Genomic DNA, 22,752 nt, shown 5'->3' on the forward strand with positions numbered 1-22,752 from the left:
CTATACATAGAAGAAATACAATTGTTCATAAATGTAATTCTTTACATGTTATAGACTACATCTCCTCAGGGAACCACTGAAGTATATAATAGAATGGAAGTCTTGCTGCTAACTGATAAACCCTTATAAAAGAATCAAAAACATTAATCAAATCATTTGCCAAAACCGACAGAGGCTTGCAGCATTATGAGTATGGTAAGTCATATTTAAGACACAAAAGGTGCATGTTTTTAAGCACTGTAAAATTTCTAAAGATGTTTGATATATATTGAAGCATATGGTTTTCCTGTAAGTGAATTACTTTATTTAAATCCGTTCTCCATGTTACATCATGTGAAACTAAGGTCGGTTTGTTTATTGCTGTCAATTGCATCTTGTCTGCATTTATGTAACCATATATTGGTCAAGGGCAGTCTATCCTTTCGAAATAGAAATCTATCTGTTAGTTTTTGTTTCAATTACCAGCACTACTAGGAGTGATATGGTGATAGATGAAAGTTCAAAAGGATGTATGATAAGTAGTGGGGTAGACCTGAAGGTTTCTTATCTGCCCAAAGATATGTCCTGCTTAGCAGAATAGAAAACAGGTTTGTTTGCCCAATTTCTGATTTGTGAAGCTAAAAATGTGAATTAAAAAGAACATAATTTTTTTGGCTCAAATAGGGTACAATATCACAGAGTCAACTGCCCTTTTCTTTGTTTACAATTTCTGATTTGTTATTTACAACAAACAATGTATAACAAAAACTAACCTAACCTCACTACTATTACATTATAATATTCAAGCCATCCATTAGATTATAATATTCAGACCTCTATTCCCCAAAAAAAAATTGAATTTTATGTGGAATCAAGCCATCCATTACATTATAATATTCTCCCACAATTAGGATTTTGTGTGGTTGTGGTTTTGGTTGGTAAAGGGTTTTTTTTTTTGTTGGTTATGATTAATTGAAGAGAAAAGATAAATAAATTATACCTTTGATGGTAGATGAAAAATTCTACAGCAGTAAATCGTACCTTTGTGTTGAATTTCCGAAAGTGTTGAAATTTTCGAAAAATTGCAGCACCACTTGATTCGAAAGTGTTGAAGCACTTGTAAGGAAAAAGGAAAAAAAAAAGAAGTAATGTCCAGAGAAAAGTGTTGAAGCCCTTCAGCAGCACAGTGGATTCAATCGATGTGGAGAAGATAAACACAGTAGACCGGCGGTCAAGGAAGGAGAGGTATGAAAAATTAAATGGGTGTGCATTTGATTGTAAAAATATTATGAATATTGGTAGTTTTGATAATAAGTGGGGTGTCCAAAAAAATATTATTAAAATTTAAGGTTTAGGGTTGGGGTCCAAAGAATTTTGGTAGGTGCTAATAGCAGCACTGTTTTGAAAAGATCTATATAATTCTTGTCCTTTTAAATGACAAATTCAATACAAAAGGATCTATCAACAAATCCCCCAATTTATTATCAATAACTTCTAGATTTTGCCACAAATTGCCATCAATTGGAATGAATTTGTTGCCTTCTACATTTTGCCACTAATTGCCATCAATCCATAGAAAGGCACGGGTCAACCTATGTTCTTTGGAAAGTTCTCTTTGGCGATATTTGATTTACAAGATTAACAGTAAAAATATTAATAATTCCATCAAATTAGTGTCATATTCACTGTCCAATTAGATTAGTAGGATAAATTATTCTCTTATTTATTGTTTGATTTACATTGGATAACAAAACATATGAATGTAAGATTATAACTATATTTATCTTCTTTTCCAATCTTACCCCATCAATATTTCTTCACAATCTTTACTTTATCAAAATTTCTTCATAAGCATGGTTTTGAAAAAAAATTATATATAAATAAATAAAAGCAAAATAAAAATACAAAATACAAAGTCATGTTTGGTTTGTTTTTTAATTTTTTTTAAATATAAACTGATTTGATAAAATAAATATCAAAAAATATTTTTAAATTTAAAAAAATTAGTTTTAGCCTTCTAAAATATAAAATTATATAAAAATAATAGGTGTTTTAATTTTTAGTTAAGAGTAAAAAAATCCTTTTATTTTATTTCTCAACTCAAGATATATAATTCCATCCCTACCCCATTACTAATAATCCTACAAATTTTTTGAATTGATTATCTATTAAATTAATAATCTTAAAATAAAATTTCAAAACAAATACAAAATTATTAAACTTACAAATTAATAATTTCAATTTCATACTCTAATCTTGTACATCAAATATGCCTTTATCGTCTTGTGCGTTCCGGTGCCAACTTTCCCATGTCACTTTTCTTTGAGTTCATGTGTGACCAACTAGCCTTAATTTTTGTTACACCTATCATTATTGGTTCCTTGGATATGGTGAGGGAACAAGTGGTTTTATTTAGGATTGTGTGCTCTTATGAAAAGACCATGTTCGGACCACTTAAAAATCTACATACTAAATTATTTTCTTCTTTGATGGGAAGACTACATCACTCGACTACTTATTTATCATACTAATGTTAGTTTTTAAAATTTTTACTAAATATTTTACATAGATATGAAATACATACTATGTGAGTCTTATGTAAATCTCACACTCGTGACATTTGATAAAAAAAAATTAGACATAAGACTCACACCATGTAAATCCCATGTAAATCTCACACCTATGTGAGACATTTGATAAAAATTTTAAGATCTATAACATTTTTGTATTTATCATGTTTACATTGCATTAGAACATCTCCAACCATTGGTGTGAAAATGACATTGCCAAAATAACAGTTTGAAATGTTACAATATCAAAATATCATAATTTGATACTGTTATCCAATGGTGCAAATAACATTTTTTTTTTTTTTTTTTTTACAATTTAAATATAAATATTATTTGAGAGCTTCACCATGAGACACAGTGAGGAGATCCTTGGTCAAATTTTGACATTTCATCAATTTGATACAAAATTTAGCATTGTTATCATTCAAAATGTAAAATAACAATCTTTTGGAGACAAATGCCGGAAAAAAAAGCAAAAAAAGAAAAGAAAAGAGAAGTCAATATCAATCTTTGATTGTGACCTATGAAGGGAGGGTAGGGGATGGCTAGAGAGTGAAACCTCCTCTAGCAAAGAGTGGGCCAGCCGTCTATTACGGAAAACATTTTTTTATGATCAACAAAAAAATAAGTCTATTTGAATGAAAATGTACTCTACTTCTGAAAAAAAGAAACTATTTTCCAAACCAAAATTTTGTCAAACCACCATCACCTTCACCAACACAACCATCACCACTACTACCACCATTTTCGCCGCTACCACCAATACAACCATTTCTGCTGCTACCAATGCCAATATAACCACTAGTACATTAGTTTCGAGGACAACCAACCGATGAAAACATTTTCTCCAAAAAAACATTTTCAAACGAACAAAGTGATGAGGGAGTTCATAATCTCATTATTTTACAGCATGCTTCCATTTCTTAAAACAAATAAATAAATTAAATTTCACCAAAAAACCACTACAAGCTTTTTAAATTATTTAATTAATATCAATTTTATTTAGGTGTAACATAAAACTAGATAATTTAAAAATAAAAATTAAAAAATAGGATAACTGCGGCTAAACAAACAAAAACAAATTGAACTAGGGAAAAAAAAAAACACTTTGTTGGGACATCATAACATCTGTAGACCTGGATCCCAGAATAATCAGTTGACGGTCAAATTTAACTCAAACCCACCATCACCCAAATTGGCACAAATGTCGAACCCTACTCTTTCATGTGGAAAGCAGGTGTGTTGTACACATTACTACCACCCCCGGTGGTCTGAAGCTAGGCAATTGACATCCATGATTTCCACCCCTTTGATGATTGCACAAAACACACACACACACAATTTAATACATAGGAGCAATAAAAATGGTGGATAAGAATGGATTGCCATTACAGTGCATGCGCACAGCTCAACATAAAAATTAACCAAAATTTGATTAAAAGCAAATAACGAATCATATAGTTCACAAAATCTGACTAGTAGAGGCATTTAGATATAAAGCGAAATTTGACACAATTCACCACATATATAGATTAAACAGCTAAAAAGGCACTATAAAATGTGTAGTGATTACATATAGCAGCATAATTTCTTCTACACAACCGTTAAAGCCCAACCATTATACCACCTCATTCCCTATGAACATCAGATTAGAAGAGAATTGGGGGGTGTGAAGGAAAAGAAAACGACAAAAAAAAAAAAAAAAAAAAAAAAAAAAAAGAATGTGAACTATACCCAGTTTACATCGGCTAACCAAAATCTTATATATGCACAGGAATCAGATATGTAAAAACCAACCTCCGAAAGCGAGGAAAAGCCTTTATAGGTTAAGGGGAAAAGAAGGGAGAAGAAGCTCCAGCCTTGTATCAATATTAAAAGGGCGATACATATGGGAGGTACACCTCCCTTCCCCAACCCACATCAAAGAAAGAATCATACCTACAAAACCAAAGCCACATCGATGTTTTTCCCTTTTTTCATTTTTTTGGCTGCCATCTAATAAATATATGCCTTTCATCTTTGCCCTTTTGGAGTCAGAGGGGTTCCCAGCTCTTTTCTAGTTGTATATTTTGACTGCCTTCTCAAAAGTGAGACGGTTCTGCAAATATTTTCAGCAGACAAGGAAACAAAAAAATTAAAAGATTGCCGGCCTGGGTTTGAGGTATCGATAACTCTTGGCTGAAGAAAATGAACTCTGCATCTTCATGAAGAATGCAACCAAGGCCCGGGTTATGTGCCAAAAGAAAATTATTCTGCCACCACCAATATAAAGCAAAGTTCTATAGGAAGAAACATACCTGATTCACTTGATAGGCCCTTTTTGGAGCTGTATCAGAGTGCTCCAACCCAAGGTACTGCTCCCAAGCACCGTAAACATCCCTTCTCTGGAAGAAAATAAATTCAAACATGGAATTCAAATTTGAAGAAAAAACGAAAGCAAAAAAAAAAACAGGAGCTTAAAAACTTTTTCTTTATCCCTCCTCTATGGAAAGAGGGGGTAAGCAATTCTGTGTCACAAGACATGGTCAGCAAGGAACACTAGTCATGGAGTTTTCGCCCCAACCTAGGGGGTGGGGTCAGTAGACCGGGTATATATTGTACGTATATATTTCATTTGCATGCAAGATTAGAGTTATGGTTTGCACTGCTCCATATTTATCAACAAAATCTATAAACATTATAACATAAAAGTCAAGTTTGATATGCCCACCTGAAAACGGTTGGTCACAACATCTGTGTCTTGCAAGTATTCAGGACGGCCCATTGAAAGAAACGCAAACTTCCACTGAGACCCACCAAAAAGGTAAGTGAATGATAAATATAAAGGGACAAAACAGAAAAAAGAAGAGAAAAATCCCAATTTCATGACGGTGGATACAACAGTAAGAAGGATAAAATTTCAAGATGACATTATGGTATACCTTACAGAATTCCTCATCCGGAACCTGCAATTTCTTTTGAACCCGCACTTTAACTTCAGCTAAAGTTTCACCTTCATGTACTACCAAAAAAAAAGGTTCCCCAAAATTTTGGACTTGCTGTCATGGAAAAAGATAGATGCCTAAGGACACAATTATATATCTTGAGTTTATTACCTCAATATTAGTAGTTATTTTGGTAAGAATAGCAATCATGACTTCACAATGTGGCAACCATAAACATTAAGTTTACATTTGGATTAGATAACTTTATAGAAATATGAGACTGCTAATAGATATATTGAGAAGCTAAGAAGAAGATAGAGTAAGAGAATAATTATTTTATTATAATCTTTACACGACAATGATCCACACAAAGGATTTCAAATAACTATTTTCATATTATTATTTCAAATCCATCATAACCTATCATGGTAAAGCTCTCAAATTCAATCTTGAAACCCATATCTAAACTATCATATCCAAATTTGAGCTATTCTGATTAATGGATTAGAGTCCAAATCCTTTTATTTCAAATACATCAATCCAAATGCAGCCTAAACGTTTCCATACCATTGGGTTTTGCCCAGTCTCGTTTGTGAAATGGTAAACATGAATCAAGCGATCAAGAGGACCAAGATTCTTTTGCTCTTCAGGAATCTGAGAAGTAAAGACAAGGTTATCTTTTTAATCACAAGCACCAGTAACATTTATTGAATAAATAAAACCAAAGCTTTTAAAAAAAAAAAATTAAAAAGCCAGTACCCATTGTTGGTCCTGTCAATATATGATGCCAGGAGGGACATTACCTGCAGAAAGTGGCTGCCCCTAATTTCAAATCAACATTCCTATGCTCAATAGCCTGAGCTTTTAGTATGTTTTTTGGGGCAGCACTCCTAGTGACAATCAATCAATGTGGTGCCATAGTGACGACGATAACATTGTCCTACAATTCCACATCCTATACTCTAACCAAATGCACATAAACTTGTGTTGCATGTATAATTCCGATATTATTGCCAATACTTAATTGTAAAAAGAGATGCTATGGCACCTCTTTTTCGAGGATCCTCATGATTGGTTCCTTGTTTAGAAACAATCATTAAAGAAATAATGAAGACAAGTAATAAAGTGTGTCATATACCTGGTGATATAAAACAGTGAAGAAAAACTGGGTGGTAGCAGTCCACTTATTTTAAAAAAACAAAAAAAGCATCCTCAGTATGCATCACTTTGCTTATCATTCTCAAAATCAAGTTGCTTAGATTAGATCAATACAAAATTTACTCAAATAACACACATTCCTGTAGACTCTAAACTTTATGAAAATATTGCTATGTCTAGACTCTAGAGGACTATATCTCTCAGCATTTTCTCTGTTCTGAGAGGTCATATAAATAAGTCTAAAATTCAACATTCAACAACCTTTCAAAAGGAAAAGAATAGAAAAATAGAAGGTAGAACGGAAACTTACCTCTTCTGCCCTCAGTGTCCAATATTGATCATTTATATTCTCAATTTTTTCATTCAGTGGAAAGATCTGCAAGAATAAGACAGCAGAATTGCAGATCTCATTATATAAGGCACAATGTATGTACTAGATGAAACAGAATTTGTGTAAATTTAAAATGCATTACATTTTAAAATTGACAAACTTTAGATGACAAAACCACATAAACCCGTAAGGTTAAATTCAAAAAGCATTTTTCAAGTCACACAAACGTAATCATTTCCACCAGGAAGCGAAAGCTTCCAGTCCTCCCATTTGTTCCTCTATTTTTTATTATTTACTTTTTTGCACTACACTCTGATTTTCAAGTCCATTTTTTTATTATTTTGTGTGGTGTGCAAAAAATGGACAATCAATGATGCCAATGTCAATAAGTGCCAACTGGATCATTACCTTGTATATTTTGTGATAGAAGACTTCAAGCAGTCTAAGTTCCGCATCTGGATGAGACAACTCAGCCTGTTCCAGAATGTAGCAAGCATGAATAAATTTTAAACTAGACAATAAAAGATGTGCTCTTGCAAGAGCTAAGATTGAGCATAAAGATATTGCCCAAGTATATTTGATTTGAATAATTTCTTAAAGAAATTGTGATATACACTCCCTCAGGCTTCAAACAATAACTATGGCAATGCATGTGCTTTCTATGCATGTTTGAACAGAGAAGTGGCGGACCAAGCTTTCTATCAAATTGATAAGAGAGAAAAAAAAAGAGATGGAGTTGGGACAAAGAGGAATCAATCAATAAAAACCTCCCCTTGGTTGTCATAATGCATACTTGCATAACATTTATTTAGTGAGGTGAAGACCAGAATAACAGAAAATTTATCCGAACATGATTCTCAATGCTGAAAACAGAGTAGTGGGAAAGGGGTTAGATTTTTTGGAATTTTAGGCATTATATTGTCAGGAAACTTCATTATGATTTTTATAGAAAATAATGCACAACATGAGTAATTAACTAGAGCAAAAACTTACCTTTGTCTTGAGTTCATCAAGCACATCCCCCACAGTGCTCTGTCTGGGCAATCTAATATTGTGAATCACCACCTGAATAAAGTTTAAACTAGATTAGGACAGACAGTACAAAACTTAGAAGATGACTGAGGTTTTGGTGTGATGACATCTGTAGTATCAAATCAAAGATGAACCTCGTCCTTTGTTGCATGATGAAAAGCAACTTTCAGTGTTTTTAGACATTGCAATTCTGGCAGAGGGATATCCAGCACTTCATAATACAAAATATCGGAAGTCTGTCAGAAAGGAAACCAACACAATTGTTCAGTCCTTGACATCATAATAGTTTTCCCCCAATTTCTGTTTGATACATAATAACTAGTTCACAGAAAGTAAAAGAATACACCAGGATTTAGACTCAGCTCAATTGATGTGATAGTACCTGATTGTAGTGGACTAGCATGTCAAGCAAGCGCTCCGCAGCTCGATATTTAATTGGGTGGGGCTTTGGTTGCTGAGAGTAGCAGTTGTGAGGAGTAAGTCTTATCTTTGATGGATCATCCACACCAAGTCGATGGGCCACTCTCTCCACTACGTCATCATATGTATGTAACTTTGACCTTAAAATTTATTAAGGACATGGTAAGCAATAGGCAGGGTAATACAAAAAAACAAACCTATGACCAATAAGTAAATGCAATCTATGCCCCCTTCTGTCAGAATAATGGCATGAAGCGGGGAAAAGTACTCACAATTCTAGACAGAAATCATCCTCCTTAGGTCTCTGTAGGGATCGAAAATGAACTACCTGCAAAGGATTAAATCACAAGTATAATGAGTTAAGACTGACATTAAAAATCTTTAACCCCCTCCAAAAAAATCAAATAAATAAACTAAAAGGCCATCGAGCTGCCCTTTCCCCCAAAGGAACAAATTTCACTTGATTTGACAAGAATAACAAGGGCAGTCCGAAGAAAAAGGCAAAACAATTAATAAGTACTAAATGCAGTTTTTTTTTTCCAAAGATCTTCATCCATCCAAGAAAAATCGGGTTACTTCGGTCCACTCATCAGCTAATTGTAACCTGCGGGCAGAGATAAAGCTCACTTTTAACCGGAAAACTAATTTACCCAAAAATCAATACATCCCTCTACCAAAAGCTCTTCAGAAAACAGTTTCAACCTTAAGCATGGCTCCAAAACAGTAGTTTCCTTCCCAGTAAATAAAAAGGTTGTGAATTTCAATGCATTTTGTGTTTAAATGATTTACTGATATTTATCAAATTGGATTGAATGAGGTGGAAGTGAATAGAAGTGCAATGTTAGATAACTTGCATCATCATTAAGACATGCAAGCAACAACATTTCTAGATGTATTTACATATTTCCAACTAAATTAAAACTATCTAATTCTGCATGACAGATTTTCTTCGCTGGAAAGATATATTTAACACATCGACATTACTGGAATCATATATTCTACGCATCAACAGCAAAACGATCCCTATTCTTCTTATGCACCACAATTTACTATCCATTTCAGGATAAATTTTTGTTCCCTCCACGTGTAGTTTCAAAGAAGTCTCTTCTCCATCAAAATGAGCACGATATTCTGGCAGTGGCACATCATTGCAATTGTAATATAAACAAAAAAGTGAAAAAGTTCAAGCAAATAAGACCTGACGGTTATGCACATATTCCAAAAATGCAGAAACAAAGGGATATCGACATTGTTCTTCATTTTCATGTGGAGGGGATTTCTGAAAGCAAATGATGTCCCCATCTTCAATCTGTAAACAAAGAAATTGACACTAAAATTTAAATATTCACTGGCATTCTTTAAAAACAAACGCAAGGGTGGTGTATAAAGCACCAAAATACCTGGCTAGATCTAAATGATACCCTTTTGTCAAGGCGTTCGCACATGACACAAGGCTCAAATTTTATTTCCTGAAGACACAATAAAAAGGCAATAAAATGATGAAGTAAAAACAGCTCAACATAATATTCACAAAGCTGGCTGAATAGAAACAAAATCACAGTTCAAACATTTAATGAGAAACAAACCTCATAAATGTCAATCTCTTCATCAGGGGCAAATCCAGCCATTTCATTTATTTTTGTTAAAATGTCAATTGGCTTACCAGAACTCTTCACAAAAAGTCTACCAACATACCTGGGAACATAAAATCAATTCAAATGTCAAACAGCTTACTGTAAGAGGCAACAAATAATCATAATTGAAAAGGAAAAAAAATTACTAATTACCGAAGCTCTTCTTTCTCAGGGTCATAAAGCTTGAAGAAGAGAAGAATATCTTCCTTAGTTTTGTCAGGTGGAGGAATAGGACTTCGATCCTGAAGCAGTGTACAGAGTAATCAGTAAAAATGGACAATAAATTGGAGTACAGAAGACCACCCAATGCTTGCTGACAGATCATAAAACAAAATACCAAAATTGGTAACAGAAGATTACCAGACCAAGCTCTATTTCCAAGAACAACTTCAGTTCCGCATTGTGTGTTTTATTAGAAACCTCCCTCAACTGCCCCACCTACATTTACAAATGGCAATTGGTTAATATTAAGTTCTGTAAAGCATTATTGAAAATTCAATATGCAACACATTGGACTTCATTTAGCACGTCAAGATTTGAGCAAACAGCATTAGCAGAACTCATTGCATAAACAATGAAGCAATAGGATAGTGTCAGATCAGTTATGGGACAACGCAGTGCCATCAAGCAAAACAAGACACCCGCTGCCCCGATTTAATTTTCCAAATCTGAAGTTCTCTTGCTCTGTCCTGCTCTGATTACTGCAATTGAACCAAATTTCACACAATATCATATCACACATAAAAGGTAAAATAGATGAGTCTTAATATACATTAGATGAGCTCTCCACTTATAGGCTTAAGCTTTTAAGTGGGTATGAGTTTCAAATAATGTATATTGGGCCTTGATATGGTATTTGTGGACTTTGGAGTTTCTCCCTGATGAATTGGGGCGGTATTGCTGTGAACTTGTAAGCTCCCTAATTCCCTAACACAATCATCATAACACAAGCATACAAAAATGTCCTACGTAGTTGACAGAATATTTCAGAATAGAAAACTCTCTTATTTTGATTCACAGGGAGGTTTCTCTCCCTCTGGATTCCCATCACTTGCCTCCCAACATCAAACCTTAGCAATATTGATTTGAAGATTTGTTGGCGGAAGCCACCTTCACCAGGTGGCACATGCGAGAGCATAAAAAAGAAAAAAGCTAAATGAGTAGTTTTCTTTTCTTTGTTTTTTTGATAAATAAAGATAAATGATTACTTTTCTACCAAGACACAGAAGGCGGCAATGGTCTCAAAACGTAAGCTTTTTAATCTCCACGTAAGTATGGACTGTTAAAGAGAGCTCGTAAAGTGACCATAAAACCCTAAACCCTAAATTTATGTCAGATTTCTATAGACTTGACAAAGGATCACAATTTTGACCAGAAAACATTGACAGTTATGAAGGTCATGTTTCAAGCGTCCCAGAAATGCACACAAGGAAAATTTTGCGTAAAGAATCTGCACTTCCTTCTTTGCAGAAGATCAAGAGCCAACAAAATGAAATTCTGTTAATATTCATATGTATCCGTTAATGCTTCATAGAGACATCTTCTAAAGGCAGTGGTTCTACCAACCACAGAACCCTTAATATGCACTTCACTCATTTGTTATGAATCAAAACTATCCAGCTGGTTAGAATATTCCCGTTACCAAAACTAATTCTTTACCATAGTAATCAATTACAAATGAACTGATATCTCATGGGAAAAACAATCTATGTGTCCTTCACAACTATAGATATGTGATGCAAGGATTAAAGCTTTTGAAGGTGTAAGCCTCAATCACTGAAACCTTGAATAGAAAAATACAAGGTGTCAGCCTGATTGATTGCACAACAATTAAAACACCAGCACAGAGAATGTGCACATGAGATTTTATATGTGGGCTAAAACAGATCAGGTTCCCGCCTCCTCCCACATATTTATTTTACAATGTAATAGGGAGCAAAAATGATGAGCAAGTTTCAGCATTCTGTTTCAAAACTTCAATGGTCTAAAAGTGGTTCTTAAGACCTCTTTGGCTACCAACAAATCCTTAAATCTCTCTCCCGACTCAAAATTATTTCTTACCTATAATGGTACGGGTTGCAAATGCCTTAAGAAATGCCACAGGTTATAGTTACTAGCATCAAGTCTAAAACTAGAGCAGGAATCTCATAGATGCAACCTAACACGAAAACAAATTGTAATCCCACACGCAGGCTATGTATGGAAAAATGATGAAGGTATCATCTTTCACCGTTGCACCCAGAAGCAAAGGAAAATCACTACACATGAGGTGTGGGAAATATGTATAATAACAAAATCAAAGCTCCTAACTCTTTCAGGTATGAGTTTTGCTAATATTTTGATGTCCACTGAAGTAACTCAATGCATCACCTCTGTCACCAAAAGCCGTAACACATCACCAAAAGCCACTACACACACAGCCTCACTTCACAAAGCTTTATGGGAGATATCAACTACTAGAAGTCTACAATAAAAAGGTCTATGCATAGATATTACAATTGAGAAACTTCACCAAAAAAAATTATTTAATAGCGAGGCATGCTGGAAAACACACTGCTGAAATTGTATCTTACGTCCTTTAAATGCTTCTACAAAGGACTGAACCCCAAACAACTTTCACAAAAGTTGTGAACTATAGACAGCTTAAGAGTTTAGCCAATGAACATAAATTCAGGGAGAGTTCAGTAGCCTTCCCAAGGACTAGTTGTAGCAAAGTAAACATTCGGCAAACATATCTCAATTCCATTTCAATACTTGCACCAACATCTCTTTCTCTAACAAAGCACCACATTATTATGGTAAACCGAAGGACAACATAAACCTCAAAAGGATAAATTTTCAATTTAACCATAGAAATACTGCACAACATTTCCAAAACTATGCCATGGATAACAAATCAGGTAGAAATTTCTGTGCAAAAAGAAACAAGAGTGGAAGGTATTTACAGATTGTGCCTCCTCCTGTGGTGTCAATGGCCGATTGGGACGATATGTGTGGTTTTGCCTCTTTGCCCAAATCCAAAAACGCTGAAACTGCACAGGAATACCAAGTTCCTTGGCAACCTCCTCCTGAAAATCAGAACATATATCATTTAAAAGAAAAAGCAAATCTAAAAAGCACCACAAAATTTTTATTTTTTTTTAAAAGGGCAAAAGCTGCTCTTCTGTAAGGCACTGACACTTGAAAACAAGTGCCATATCCGTGTCGGACACACGGACACTTCGGGGACACCTAGACACGGCGGAGACACGTATGTGACACACCACATGGCGTGTCCCCTTATTTATTTTCAGAGGACACTTTAGGAACGCACTAGGGACATGCCAAATTGTCTTTTCTCCCATTTTATCTAGTGTTTTTGATGAATGTTGAATGTTTATTATTTTTTTCTTAGATTTAAATACTTAATAGATCATTCATAAAAAAATATATCAATTGTAAATGTTAATTTAAAAGTATTTTTTTTTATAAGAAAAAAATAGAGAATTAAAGTTAGTTTTTGTCAATATTGATTGTTTGTGGATGTAATATTAATCTAGATAGCAAACAAAAACATATTGAAACATATTTTATTGCCTTATCCCCGCCGTGTCTATATCCCCATTTTTTTGAAATCGCCGTATCCCATGTCCACATCCATATCTGTGTATGTGTTTCTTAGCTACTCTTCATTAAATGGCTAATTTGACAGAGACCAATCCTTACGTGTTAACAATCAAATGAGCACCAAATTTCTCAATAGAAGACTAAACAAAAAAAAAATGTTTGTCCTAAGTCCTAACAAAACTAACATCAAAAATCAGATTCAGCTACCACTTTCTTGTAATAAATTCAAGCATTTGATTAGTGTCTTTTACCATAGCATCCACAAATAGCGTCTTTATAGTGGGTAAATGGCAGTAATTATCAAGACCAGAACACAAAGATTGGGACATGTGAAATTTTCTGCCAATAAGGGTTTAGTATTGTGGGTGAGAGGTGTGGTTAGAGGTAGTCCGGGAAGATGGCGGGCACTTCAATGGCTTGGGATCACCGGAGGTGGAGAGGAGGAGGTCAAGGCAAGCTTGGAGAGGGAGAGGTTGGCAGTGATAGACCTTTGAACACTAATGTAAAGTATGAGAGAGTGTTTTAGCATAAGACTTGGTTGTATTGTTGTTGTTGTGTCTCGCTGCATATACGATACGTTATATAGGCCGCAGGAGTATTGGAGCCCAAGCAAACTGTTGGACAGGTGGCTCGTTCTCCTCAACTCTGCCAGAAGTGATATAAGCCCTTCTGTCGTCTGTGGCTTGCCGGCAGGCGGAGAGCAACGTTTCGTGGCAGGCAGAAAGGCAGAAAGTAACGTTTCGTATATGCATCGGATGACATGAACGTAAGGTCATTGTTACCTCTTCTCCAAGCCTGGTCAAGATAGAGTTGTCTTAGCAAGAAGACAACTATCTCGACGATCCCATGACCTCAGCCGCCAGTCCAGTATCCTCTGATGATCCCGAGCAGTAGTGCCTGGGTCCTGCTCCCAACCCAGGCATCCAAGTAGATAAAGGACCCTGCCATTTGGGTGTGAACTTGTGAGTTGATGTTCCCCTCATGACGTGGGGTGCAGCCCGTAACACTAAATCACCTTCTTGGAACTGTCTTGGACGTACTAGAGTATCATAAGCTTTAGCTATACGGCCCTGGTAAACTCTAAGATTAGTCTGGGCCTTGTCCCTTCTTTCATCAAGGACTTCCAGCTCTGACGGCCTGGAGTACGGGCTAGTTCCGCTTCGGAGGGCCATACGAGCTGATGGTATGGCAATTTCCACTGGAAGGACGGCTTCCGTGCCATATACCAACGAAAATGGGGTCATTTGAGTTGGTCTCCTTTTGGATGTTCTGTATGCCCAGAGCGCCATTGGAAGCACATGTGCCCAGTCCCTTTGATAATCCTTGAGAGTCCTTGAAAGGATTCTAAGGAGTGTGTTGTTGGTTGCTTCAGCTTGTCCATTCCCCTGGGGATAGTAGGGCGTTGATTTATGGTGTGTGATATCGTAGGAGGCTAAGAGTTTTCCCACTTGGCGGTTGACAAAAGGGGTCCCATTATCCGACAGGATTACTCTAGGAATGCCAAAACGACATATAATGAATTCTCGAATGAAATTGGAGACAGCGGCTCCTGTTGCCTTCTTCAGGGGGATGGCTTCTACCCACTTAGTGTAAGTCTCTGTGGCCGCTACGATCCATATGTGTCCCTTTGACGGTGGAGAGATGGGGCCAATAAGATCCATAGCCCATGTGTGGAAAGGCCATGGCGAGCTCAAACTATGCAGATCAGTGGCTGGTGCGTGAATAAGGTTACCATGGACTTGACAAGGTTTGCAGCGTTTGGCATATATTTTGGCGTCCGCTTCCATGGTGGGCCAATAATAACCTATATGCAAAAGATGTTGGAATAGCTTGGCTTCGCCTTGGTGCTCCGACCCATGAGCAAGTTCTAAAACTTCATGGATTTCTGCTCCCGATAAGCAGCGTAAAGGTTTCCCGTCAAAGCCACGCCTGAAAAGTTGCCCTTCGTGCAAAAAGAATTTCGAAGCTCGCTTCTTGATTATTGCTGCTGCAGAACGATCTGGCGGCAATGATGCTTCCTTGAGGTAGTCTATATACACCTGTCGCCAGTCGGAGGTGATTTCTGCGAAATTACATTCAGCTTTTGGAGGGAATTCCTGGCATTTGGTGCACTTTCCCTGAAGGTCGTTTGCTTCTTTGGCCATAGTAGGCCAATAATATCCCTGTCGTTGTAGCCTCCTGTAGAGGCTCACGTCTCCTGTTCCGCAAGAACGATTGTGAACCCCTTCTAGCTTAGACTTGGCTTCGGTAAAGTCGATGCATCGTGCTAGCAGACCCCCAGGCCCTCTGTAATAAAGGACTCCCTGGTAAATCGTGAAGTGTTTGATTTCGCACAAAGGTAGTTTTCCTGAGGGGGTGCGAAGCTCATCGATGATTGGGGCTCTCCAGTCGGCGGGTTCTTTTTCAGGAAAAATAGTTGTTACCGAGCACGGCATGGAGCGCTTCAGAACTTCTATCTTAGTTGATTCTTCGGCGAATTCTACTTTAGAAGCCAAGGTAGCAAGGGCGTCTGGGTGTCGATTGTTGGAGCGAGGGGCGTGTTCTATCCTTACCGTGTCAAATTTGTCTGTCAACCTTTGGACAATGGTTCTGTATGAGGCTAAAGGGGGCTCTTTGATAGCATAGTCTCCATTGGTCTGCTTGACCACCAAATTAGAGTCGCCTTTGATGCATAGGAGACTTACTCCCAGGTGGAGTGCTGCCATAAGCCCTAATATCAGGGCTTCGTATTCAGCCTCGTTATTAGAGCATTTAAAATCCAGTTTGTATGACAAATTGACTTCGGTTTGATTTGGGGAAACAAGGACTATTCCAGCTCCTCCCCCTTTAGAGGTGGACGATCCATCGAAACTCAAACTCCATTCTCCTTCGGTGTTTACTTCAGCTGCTTGGAACTCATCACCTGGCAATTCGTCCGAAGGCAGTTCATGTTCTCCACTAGGGAAGTGAGCTAAGAGGTCGGCAAGGGCTTGACTCTTGATGGCCTTGGGAGCTTTGCAAGTGATGTCGTATTCTGCTAATGATAGGAGCCAGCGAGCTGGCCTGCCGGAAAGCGCTGGTCTAGTGAGGAGAAAGCGGATAGGATCACTCCTGGTCATGAGATGGATGGGGTAAGAAAGAAGGTAATGGCGGAGCTTTTTGGCTGCGAATACTAGGGCGAGGCAGTGTCGTTCAATGGGGGAATATCGGACCTCAGCCCCTTGGATGACTCTGCTTATGTAGTACACGGGCCGTTCAAGTCCGTCAATTTCCTGGGCGAGCAGAGCGCCGACTGATTTCGGCGTGGAAGTGATGTAGAGGAGTAAGGGCCTCGCCGGCTGAGGAGGAGTCATGGAGAGAGGGGATGTTAAGGCTGATTTCACTCCCTCGAATGCTTGTTGGTGTTCCTCATTCCAAATGAACCTGACATCCTTCTTCAGTAATGAATTGAAGGGTTGTGTTATTTCGGCCATAGCTGGGATAAACCGTCTCAAGTAGGATGCCCGACCGAGGAAGGTTCTCAACTCGTCTAGACTGGTTGGCCGTGGCATATTTTTTATGGCGGCGACCTTTGCTGGGTCGGGGTCTATCCCATGGCGATGAACGATACAGCCAAGGAACTTGCCGGCGGTGACTCCGAATGCGCACTTAAGCGGATTCATTCTGAGTCTGTATTTCTTACAACGTTCAAAAACTCTTTGGAGGTCTTTGAGGTGACTAGTCTCCTCTTTGGATTTCACCACCAAATCATCAATGTAACATTCCAAGGACTTGTGCAACATATCATGGAAAATGGCTGTCATAGCTCTCTGGTATGTTGCTCCCGCATTTTTCAGCCCAAAAGGCATTACAGTATAGAAAAAGTTGCCTATAGGAGTGCGAAATGCTGTCTTTGGGGCATCCTCTGGAGCCATCTTGATCTGGTTGTAGCCGCTGAAGCCATCCATGAATGAGAACATATGATGACCCGCCGCTGAATCAATCAAGGTGTCTATGTTTGGGAGTGGGAACTCATCTTTGGGGCAAGATTTGTTTAGATCTCTGAAATCGACACACACTCGAATTTGACCGTTCTTTTTGATAACTGGGACGATACTAGAAAGCCAAGTGGGATGTTGGATGGGTTTGATGAACCCTGCTCCAAGCAGCTTCACCACTTCGTCCTTGATGTTGAGCTCCACCTTGGGCTTATAAAATCTTACTCCTTGCTTGACTGGGCGAGCCAGGGGGATGACGTTCAGACGGTGCATGGTAACATCTTTGTCTAATCCTGGCATTTCTTCATATGTCCATGCGAAAACGTCCGAATATTTTCTAATCAACTCGATGAGGGGCCCCCTCTGTTCTGCTGGGAGATCTTTGCAAATGAAGATGGGACGCCTGGGTTCTCCTTCAGAGGCTATGTTGATTTCTTCCAGTTCTTGTTTTTGGGGCCTAGGGCCATCCTGTAAACACTCTGGAGCAGGTCGGACTTCTTGCAATCCATCTTGCTTGGCGGGGACTTGGTTAGGAGATGAAATGGCTGCCTCGAGGGGTTTAACTTTTGAGCCTTTGGCTCCATCCAAATGAGTTACCGCAGGACAATGGGATTTGTCAGAGTGTTTATCCGTTGCTGGGAAAGCCACAACTTTTTTTCTCTTTCTGCTCTTCTTGTCTCTACTTTTTTTTCTTCTTTTCCATTGGCGAGCGTTGGGCCAGCGCAGACAAGGTGTAGCAAGAGTGATCTTCTCCACTTAGTTCACGATGGACAATTGCTACGTCGTCTAGCTGGGGGTCGGCATTGGTAACATTTGCCAACCCCTCACACCGTCATAAACGGTATATCACTCTACCATCTTTTGTTTGAATCCTGGTGACTCTAGGGAGCTTTCTTGAGGGCTCTGATTTGGTGAACGTCTTTCTACGAGGTGGTGATGAACCTTCTTCAGAGAAGTCATCCCAATCAGGTACAGGAGTTCCTCGAAGTGGCAGGGGAGGTTCGTCTTCGTCGACATGATTGTAAAATACTGCATCTGCCATGTGAGCTTCATCTACTCGAAAAGGCTTTTGAGAGCCAGCTACGGCTACTACTTCATTGTTGTAGATTGCTTTGACACATTGATGGTAGGTGGACGGAATCGCAGCATATCTATGAAGCCAAGTTCTCCCTAGGAGAGCCTGATAGGTCGTCTCTGCTTCTATAACATGAAACTTAGTAGTAGAGCGAATCGGTCCCACTACTAAGTCTAACTGGACATGACCCATGGTTTTAATTTTTTGGCTTCCAAAACCGGTGATGGAGATGGGTTGTCTGACTAAGTGCTTTTGTGGGATCCCGGCCGTCTGGAAAGTAGAATAAGGCATCACATTGAGTGAAGCTCCTCCATCCATGAATCCTCTTTGAAACTCCATCCCATTGATGAATACTGGGACGTATAGGGGACGGTTATGTGGAAATGGTACTTGTTTGTCGGCCTCGGTAAAGGTTATTGCCAAGGAGTTATCCCGAAATACTTTTCTCACTGATCCGCTTACGCTCATGCATGTTTCACCATTCTGCTCTGCAAGTCTTAAAAAGGCCTTGGTGGCTTCAAAGCGTGTTGCTTCAGACAGGCCGAATTGGTCGAAGAACCATTTGAACTTTGTCGATTTCTTAAGTGCTATCACACGTCTAGTCTCAAAATCCGGACAAGTGGGAGCTGGGAGTTCAGAGAGCTCGCACACCATTGGCTCTTCCATCTCGTCATAATGCGAAAGCATCATGACCGTCTTGCCATTATCCTTATGGCGCGGGAGAGGATCTTTCAAGACATCTTCTGTTTGGCGAGGTAACTCCAAAGCGTCTTCAGACATCATCTTTCGAACTAAGGATCTGAGTGCCCAGCATTCCGTAGTAGGATGTTTAACAGATCGATGGTATATGCAATAGTCTGCCCGCGCTTGATCCTTTTTGTTAACAGGTTGCCTTGGCTCAGGAAGGTGAACTTTTCCATCTTCCACCCAGGCATTGAGGAGTGCCTGTGCCTCATTCACCGAGATAGGTAATGGTGGGGGAATTTGATCGAACTTTCTCTTTTTTGCCTGCGGGTCTTCTCTTCCCCAAGAGGAGCCCTTGGCTGCATACACAGCGTGGTTGCGTCGGTTAGGCCTCCATGAGGAAGGTTGAGGTACTGTTGGTCGCCATGAGTGGGGTTGCGGTGCTGTCATTCGTGCCCCTGCTCTTACTGTTTCACTTATGTTTCGGGCCGCAGCACATAAAGCGGAAAAGTCAGGGAAGTGGTGGTTAACCAGCTGGAGTTTATAAGTCGTGATCATTCCTTCAATGCACAATGATACCAGCTGGTGTTCTTCCATTGGGTCTTGAATGTCTACTGCGTTTTCCCTGAAACGGCGCACGTAAACGAGGATGTCCTCCCCAAGTCGTTGTGTTTCCCTCATAAGATGAAGGGTGGTTAACCTCTCTTCAACATAGAAGAACTTGATGTAAAACTTTTTTACCAAGTCTTCCCATGAAGAAATAGAGCCAGCAGCGAGGTTAGCATACCACGAGAATGCTCGATCTGTGAGAGATTTGGAGAATTCTCTCATGCAGAGGTTACGGTCTTCTCGGTGAGCTCCAAGGGCGTCAAGAAAGCGTGAAACATGCTCCCTGGCGTTCCCTTTTCGTCCGTCGAAGCGAACAAACTTGGGTACTGTATATCCCGCCGGATATGGAAGACTTGCGATGTGAATAGGGTAAGGAGGACGGAGATCCAATTCTGGGGAGGCAGGGATGTGACCTTTGTTTGTCTGAAGTAGGCTATGTATGTGCTCTTTTACGACCTCCAATGTTAATGGCTGGGAAGGGTTCTGATTTGCCGGAAGAGCTGGAGAGCCAGTCGGAGCCACCGCGATGGGAGCTCCACTAATGGACCCAACTTGTGGTGGGGATGTCTGGCTGGGAGCTAATGGAGGGAGCGGGGGGACTGTTTGTCCTCCCGCTTGGGTTCGCGAGTCGTTTTGCGTAGCGAGGTTGGCTTCTGAGCCATTTTGGGGTAATGGCAGAACGCCATTTTGAGATGATGTAGGAGGGTTAGATGATGATGGGAGCGTAGGTGCCCTTTGTAAGGCCAGCAGGGCGTCCATTAAGAGTTGTTGGTTCTGTTGAAGGGAGGTGACGCTCTCAGTCAATACACGTAGCTGATTTGTTATAACCGGTTGGGAGGATTGTTCTTCCGGAGAGCCACCGGAGTTGTGTTCCGAGGTCTCCGCCAGGATCTCCCTACCGCCACCTTGGGACGTCGCTACTCCAGTTCCAGTGTTCTTTTTGGGTGCCATGCGAAGCGAGCACCACTCTTCCCCAACAGAGTATAATGTGGGTGAGAGGTGTGGTTAGAGGTAGTCCGGGAAGATGGCGGGCACTTCAATGGCTTGGGATCACCGGAGGTGGAGAGGAGGAGGTCAAGGCAAGCTTGGAGAGGGAGAGGTTGGCAGTGATAGACCTTTGAACACTAATGTAAAGTATGAGAGAGTGTTTTAGCATAAGACTTGGTTGTATTGTTGTTGTTGTGTCTCGCTGCATATACGATACGTTATATAGGCCGCAGGAGTATTGGAGCCCAAGCAAACTGTTGGACAGGTGGCTCGTTCTCCTCAACTCTGCCAGAAGTGATATAAGCCCTTCTGCCGTCTGTGGCTTGCCGGCAGGCGGAGAGCAACGTTTCGTGGCAGGCAGAAAGGCAGAAAGTAACGTTTCGTATATGCATCGGATGACATGAACGTAAGGTCATTGTTACCTCTTCTCCAAGCCTGGTCAAGATAGAGTTGTCTTAGCAAGAAGACAACTATCTCGACGATCCCATGACCTCAGCCGCCAGTCCAGTATCCTCTGATGATCCCGAGCAGTAGTGCCTGGGTCCTGCTCCCAACCCAGGCATCCAAGTAGATAAAATGGGCCAGGGCCCACCTTAGTGTTTAAGAGAGCCAAGGGCTCGCTTCCAAGTGACCAAGTAGGAGAATGGGCCGCGGGCTTAGCTCAATGTTTAAGAGAGGGACCTGCTTAGCGATCAAGTAAGAGAATGGGCCGCAGGCCTATCTCAATGTTTAGGAGAGCCATTGTTTATCAATCCAAGTACAAGTGAGCCGGGGGCTAATTGTATTGTTGTTTGGCCTTGGAGCTAGGTATGAAGGACCATGGGCCCTGCGGGGCCATGGTGCTGCCTGTTGCAGGGCTCTTCATATCTAGATATATTTGGGCTCGTACATATGCTCCCGCTTAGGCTAAGCATATAGTTTTGGTTGCCTTGGCACATGACGCCCGTAGGGCTCGCCATGTAGTAAACATACGACATGCCCGACGTGGTGCCTTATTGGTCTGCCACGTGGGTGGGGTTTTGGTGATGTGGGCTTGCCACGTATTGAGCTTGATACAAGTACCCACAAGTATATATCCTAAAGACTAAGTGTTTCTGAGCAACCAAAAAAAAATCTCAGTGGAGATATATCATGGCCTGATTTTCCCATTTGTGGTATAGTTTAGTACGTTAACCCTACATGACTTCAAAAGGCCAACATAAACTTGCTGCTTATTCAATCCGAAACCTGAAAATAACTGTGAAAATTTTTCAACAAACAAACATAAGGGCCCACAATCATGGCATTAACAATAATAATAGGCTCACAATGAAGTCACAAGAAGCTAGTCATGAAGACAAGAAGATCAAAGACACAATAGAGCCCATGAACCTGCTTTTAAAATTTAATGAAAAAAGAACAGTAGTTGAGGAGGTGGTATAGTGATTCTTCTTCTTGTAGAGATTAAATTTGTTTTAGATGTCCCACTAGAAATAAATAAACTCAACAGCAGGTTTCGAAAAGTTTAAATGATCCAGATGGAACCTACAAAGAACATATAATAGTAATGGAACAGTAGCAACTACGCGGCTCAGAGACAAGCATGGACATTGACACATAAGGACAAGCCAACTATGAAAGATCCAAATTCTTTAAACCATTCTGTAACTCAAAAGATGAAGCTCCAGAAATATACAGAAGGATATTGTGCACCCACATATTATATACATATATTATTATTATACAATGTTATTTTCTTATATCAAAATGCATCTTGATTCATTTTGGCCAAATCCTCAATAATAAGT

General features: G+C 39.4%; 1 protein-coding gene and 1 long non-coding RNA gene across 2 annotated transcripts in view; one reads left to right on the forward strand and one right to left on the reverse strand.

The window, feature by feature from the left end:
• Positions 1 to 4,054: 4,054 nt before the first annotated feature.
• Positions 4,055 to 22,752, reverse strand: part of LOC114302325 (ubiquitin C-terminal hydrolase 12) — a 31,324-nt gene continuing 12,626 nt past the window's right edge. The window contains exons 16-32 of the mRNA XM_082897475.1: positions 12,994 to 13,116; positions 10,409 to 10,486; positions 10,202 to 10,290; positions 10,001 to 10,109; positions 9,815 to 9,883; positions 9,613 to 9,723; positions 8,687 to 8,742; positions 8,377 to 8,554; positions 8,129 to 8,230; positions 7,956 to 8,027; positions 7,371 to 7,436; positions 6,942 to 7,007; positions 6,041 to 6,127; positions 5,471 to 5,587; positions 5,260 to 5,334; positions 4,847 to 4,933; positions 4,055 to 4,647 (exon numbers count right to left, since the gene is read on the reverse strand). Coding sequence (XP_082753601.1) covers positions 4,606 to 4,647; positions 4,847 to 4,933; positions 5,260 to 5,334; positions 5,471 to 5,587; positions 6,041 to 6,127; positions 6,942 to 7,007; positions 7,371 to 7,436; positions 7,956 to 8,027; positions 8,129 to 8,230; positions 8,377 to 8,554; positions 8,687 to 8,742; positions 9,613 to 9,723; positions 9,815 to 9,883; positions 10,001 to 10,109; positions 10,202 to 10,290; positions 10,409 to 10,486; positions 12,994 to 13,116 — 1,527 coding nt within the window. The 3' untranslated portion in view covers positions 4,055 to 4,605. The remainder of the gene's footprint in view (positions 4,648 to 4,846; positions 4,934 to 5,259; positions 5,335 to 5,470; positions 5,588 to 6,040; positions 6,128 to 6,941; positions 7,008 to 7,370; positions 7,437 to 7,955; positions 8,028 to 8,128; positions 8,231 to 8,376; positions 8,555 to 8,686; positions 8,743 to 9,612; positions 9,724 to 9,814; positions 9,884 to 10,000; positions 10,110 to 10,201; positions 10,291 to 10,408; positions 10,487 to 12,993; positions 13,117 to 22,752) is intronic.
• Positions 5,471 to 6,222, forward strand: LOC145804054 (uncharacterized). Its single transcript, XR_014345606.1, has 2 exons — positions 5,471 to 5,589; positions 6,058 to 6,222. It is a non-coding gene; the product is annotated as an uncharacterized LOC145804054 (long non-coding RNA).

The sequence above is a fragment of the Camellia sinensis genome, chromosome 12 (genome assembly GCF_055761805.1).
Source record: "Camellia sinensis isolate YWXY chromosome 12, ASM5576180v1, whole genome shotgun sequence".
Classification (NCBI taxonomy): domain Eukaryota; kingdom Viridiplantae; phylum Streptophyta; class Magnoliopsida; order Ericales; family Theaceae; genus Camellia; species Camellia sinensis.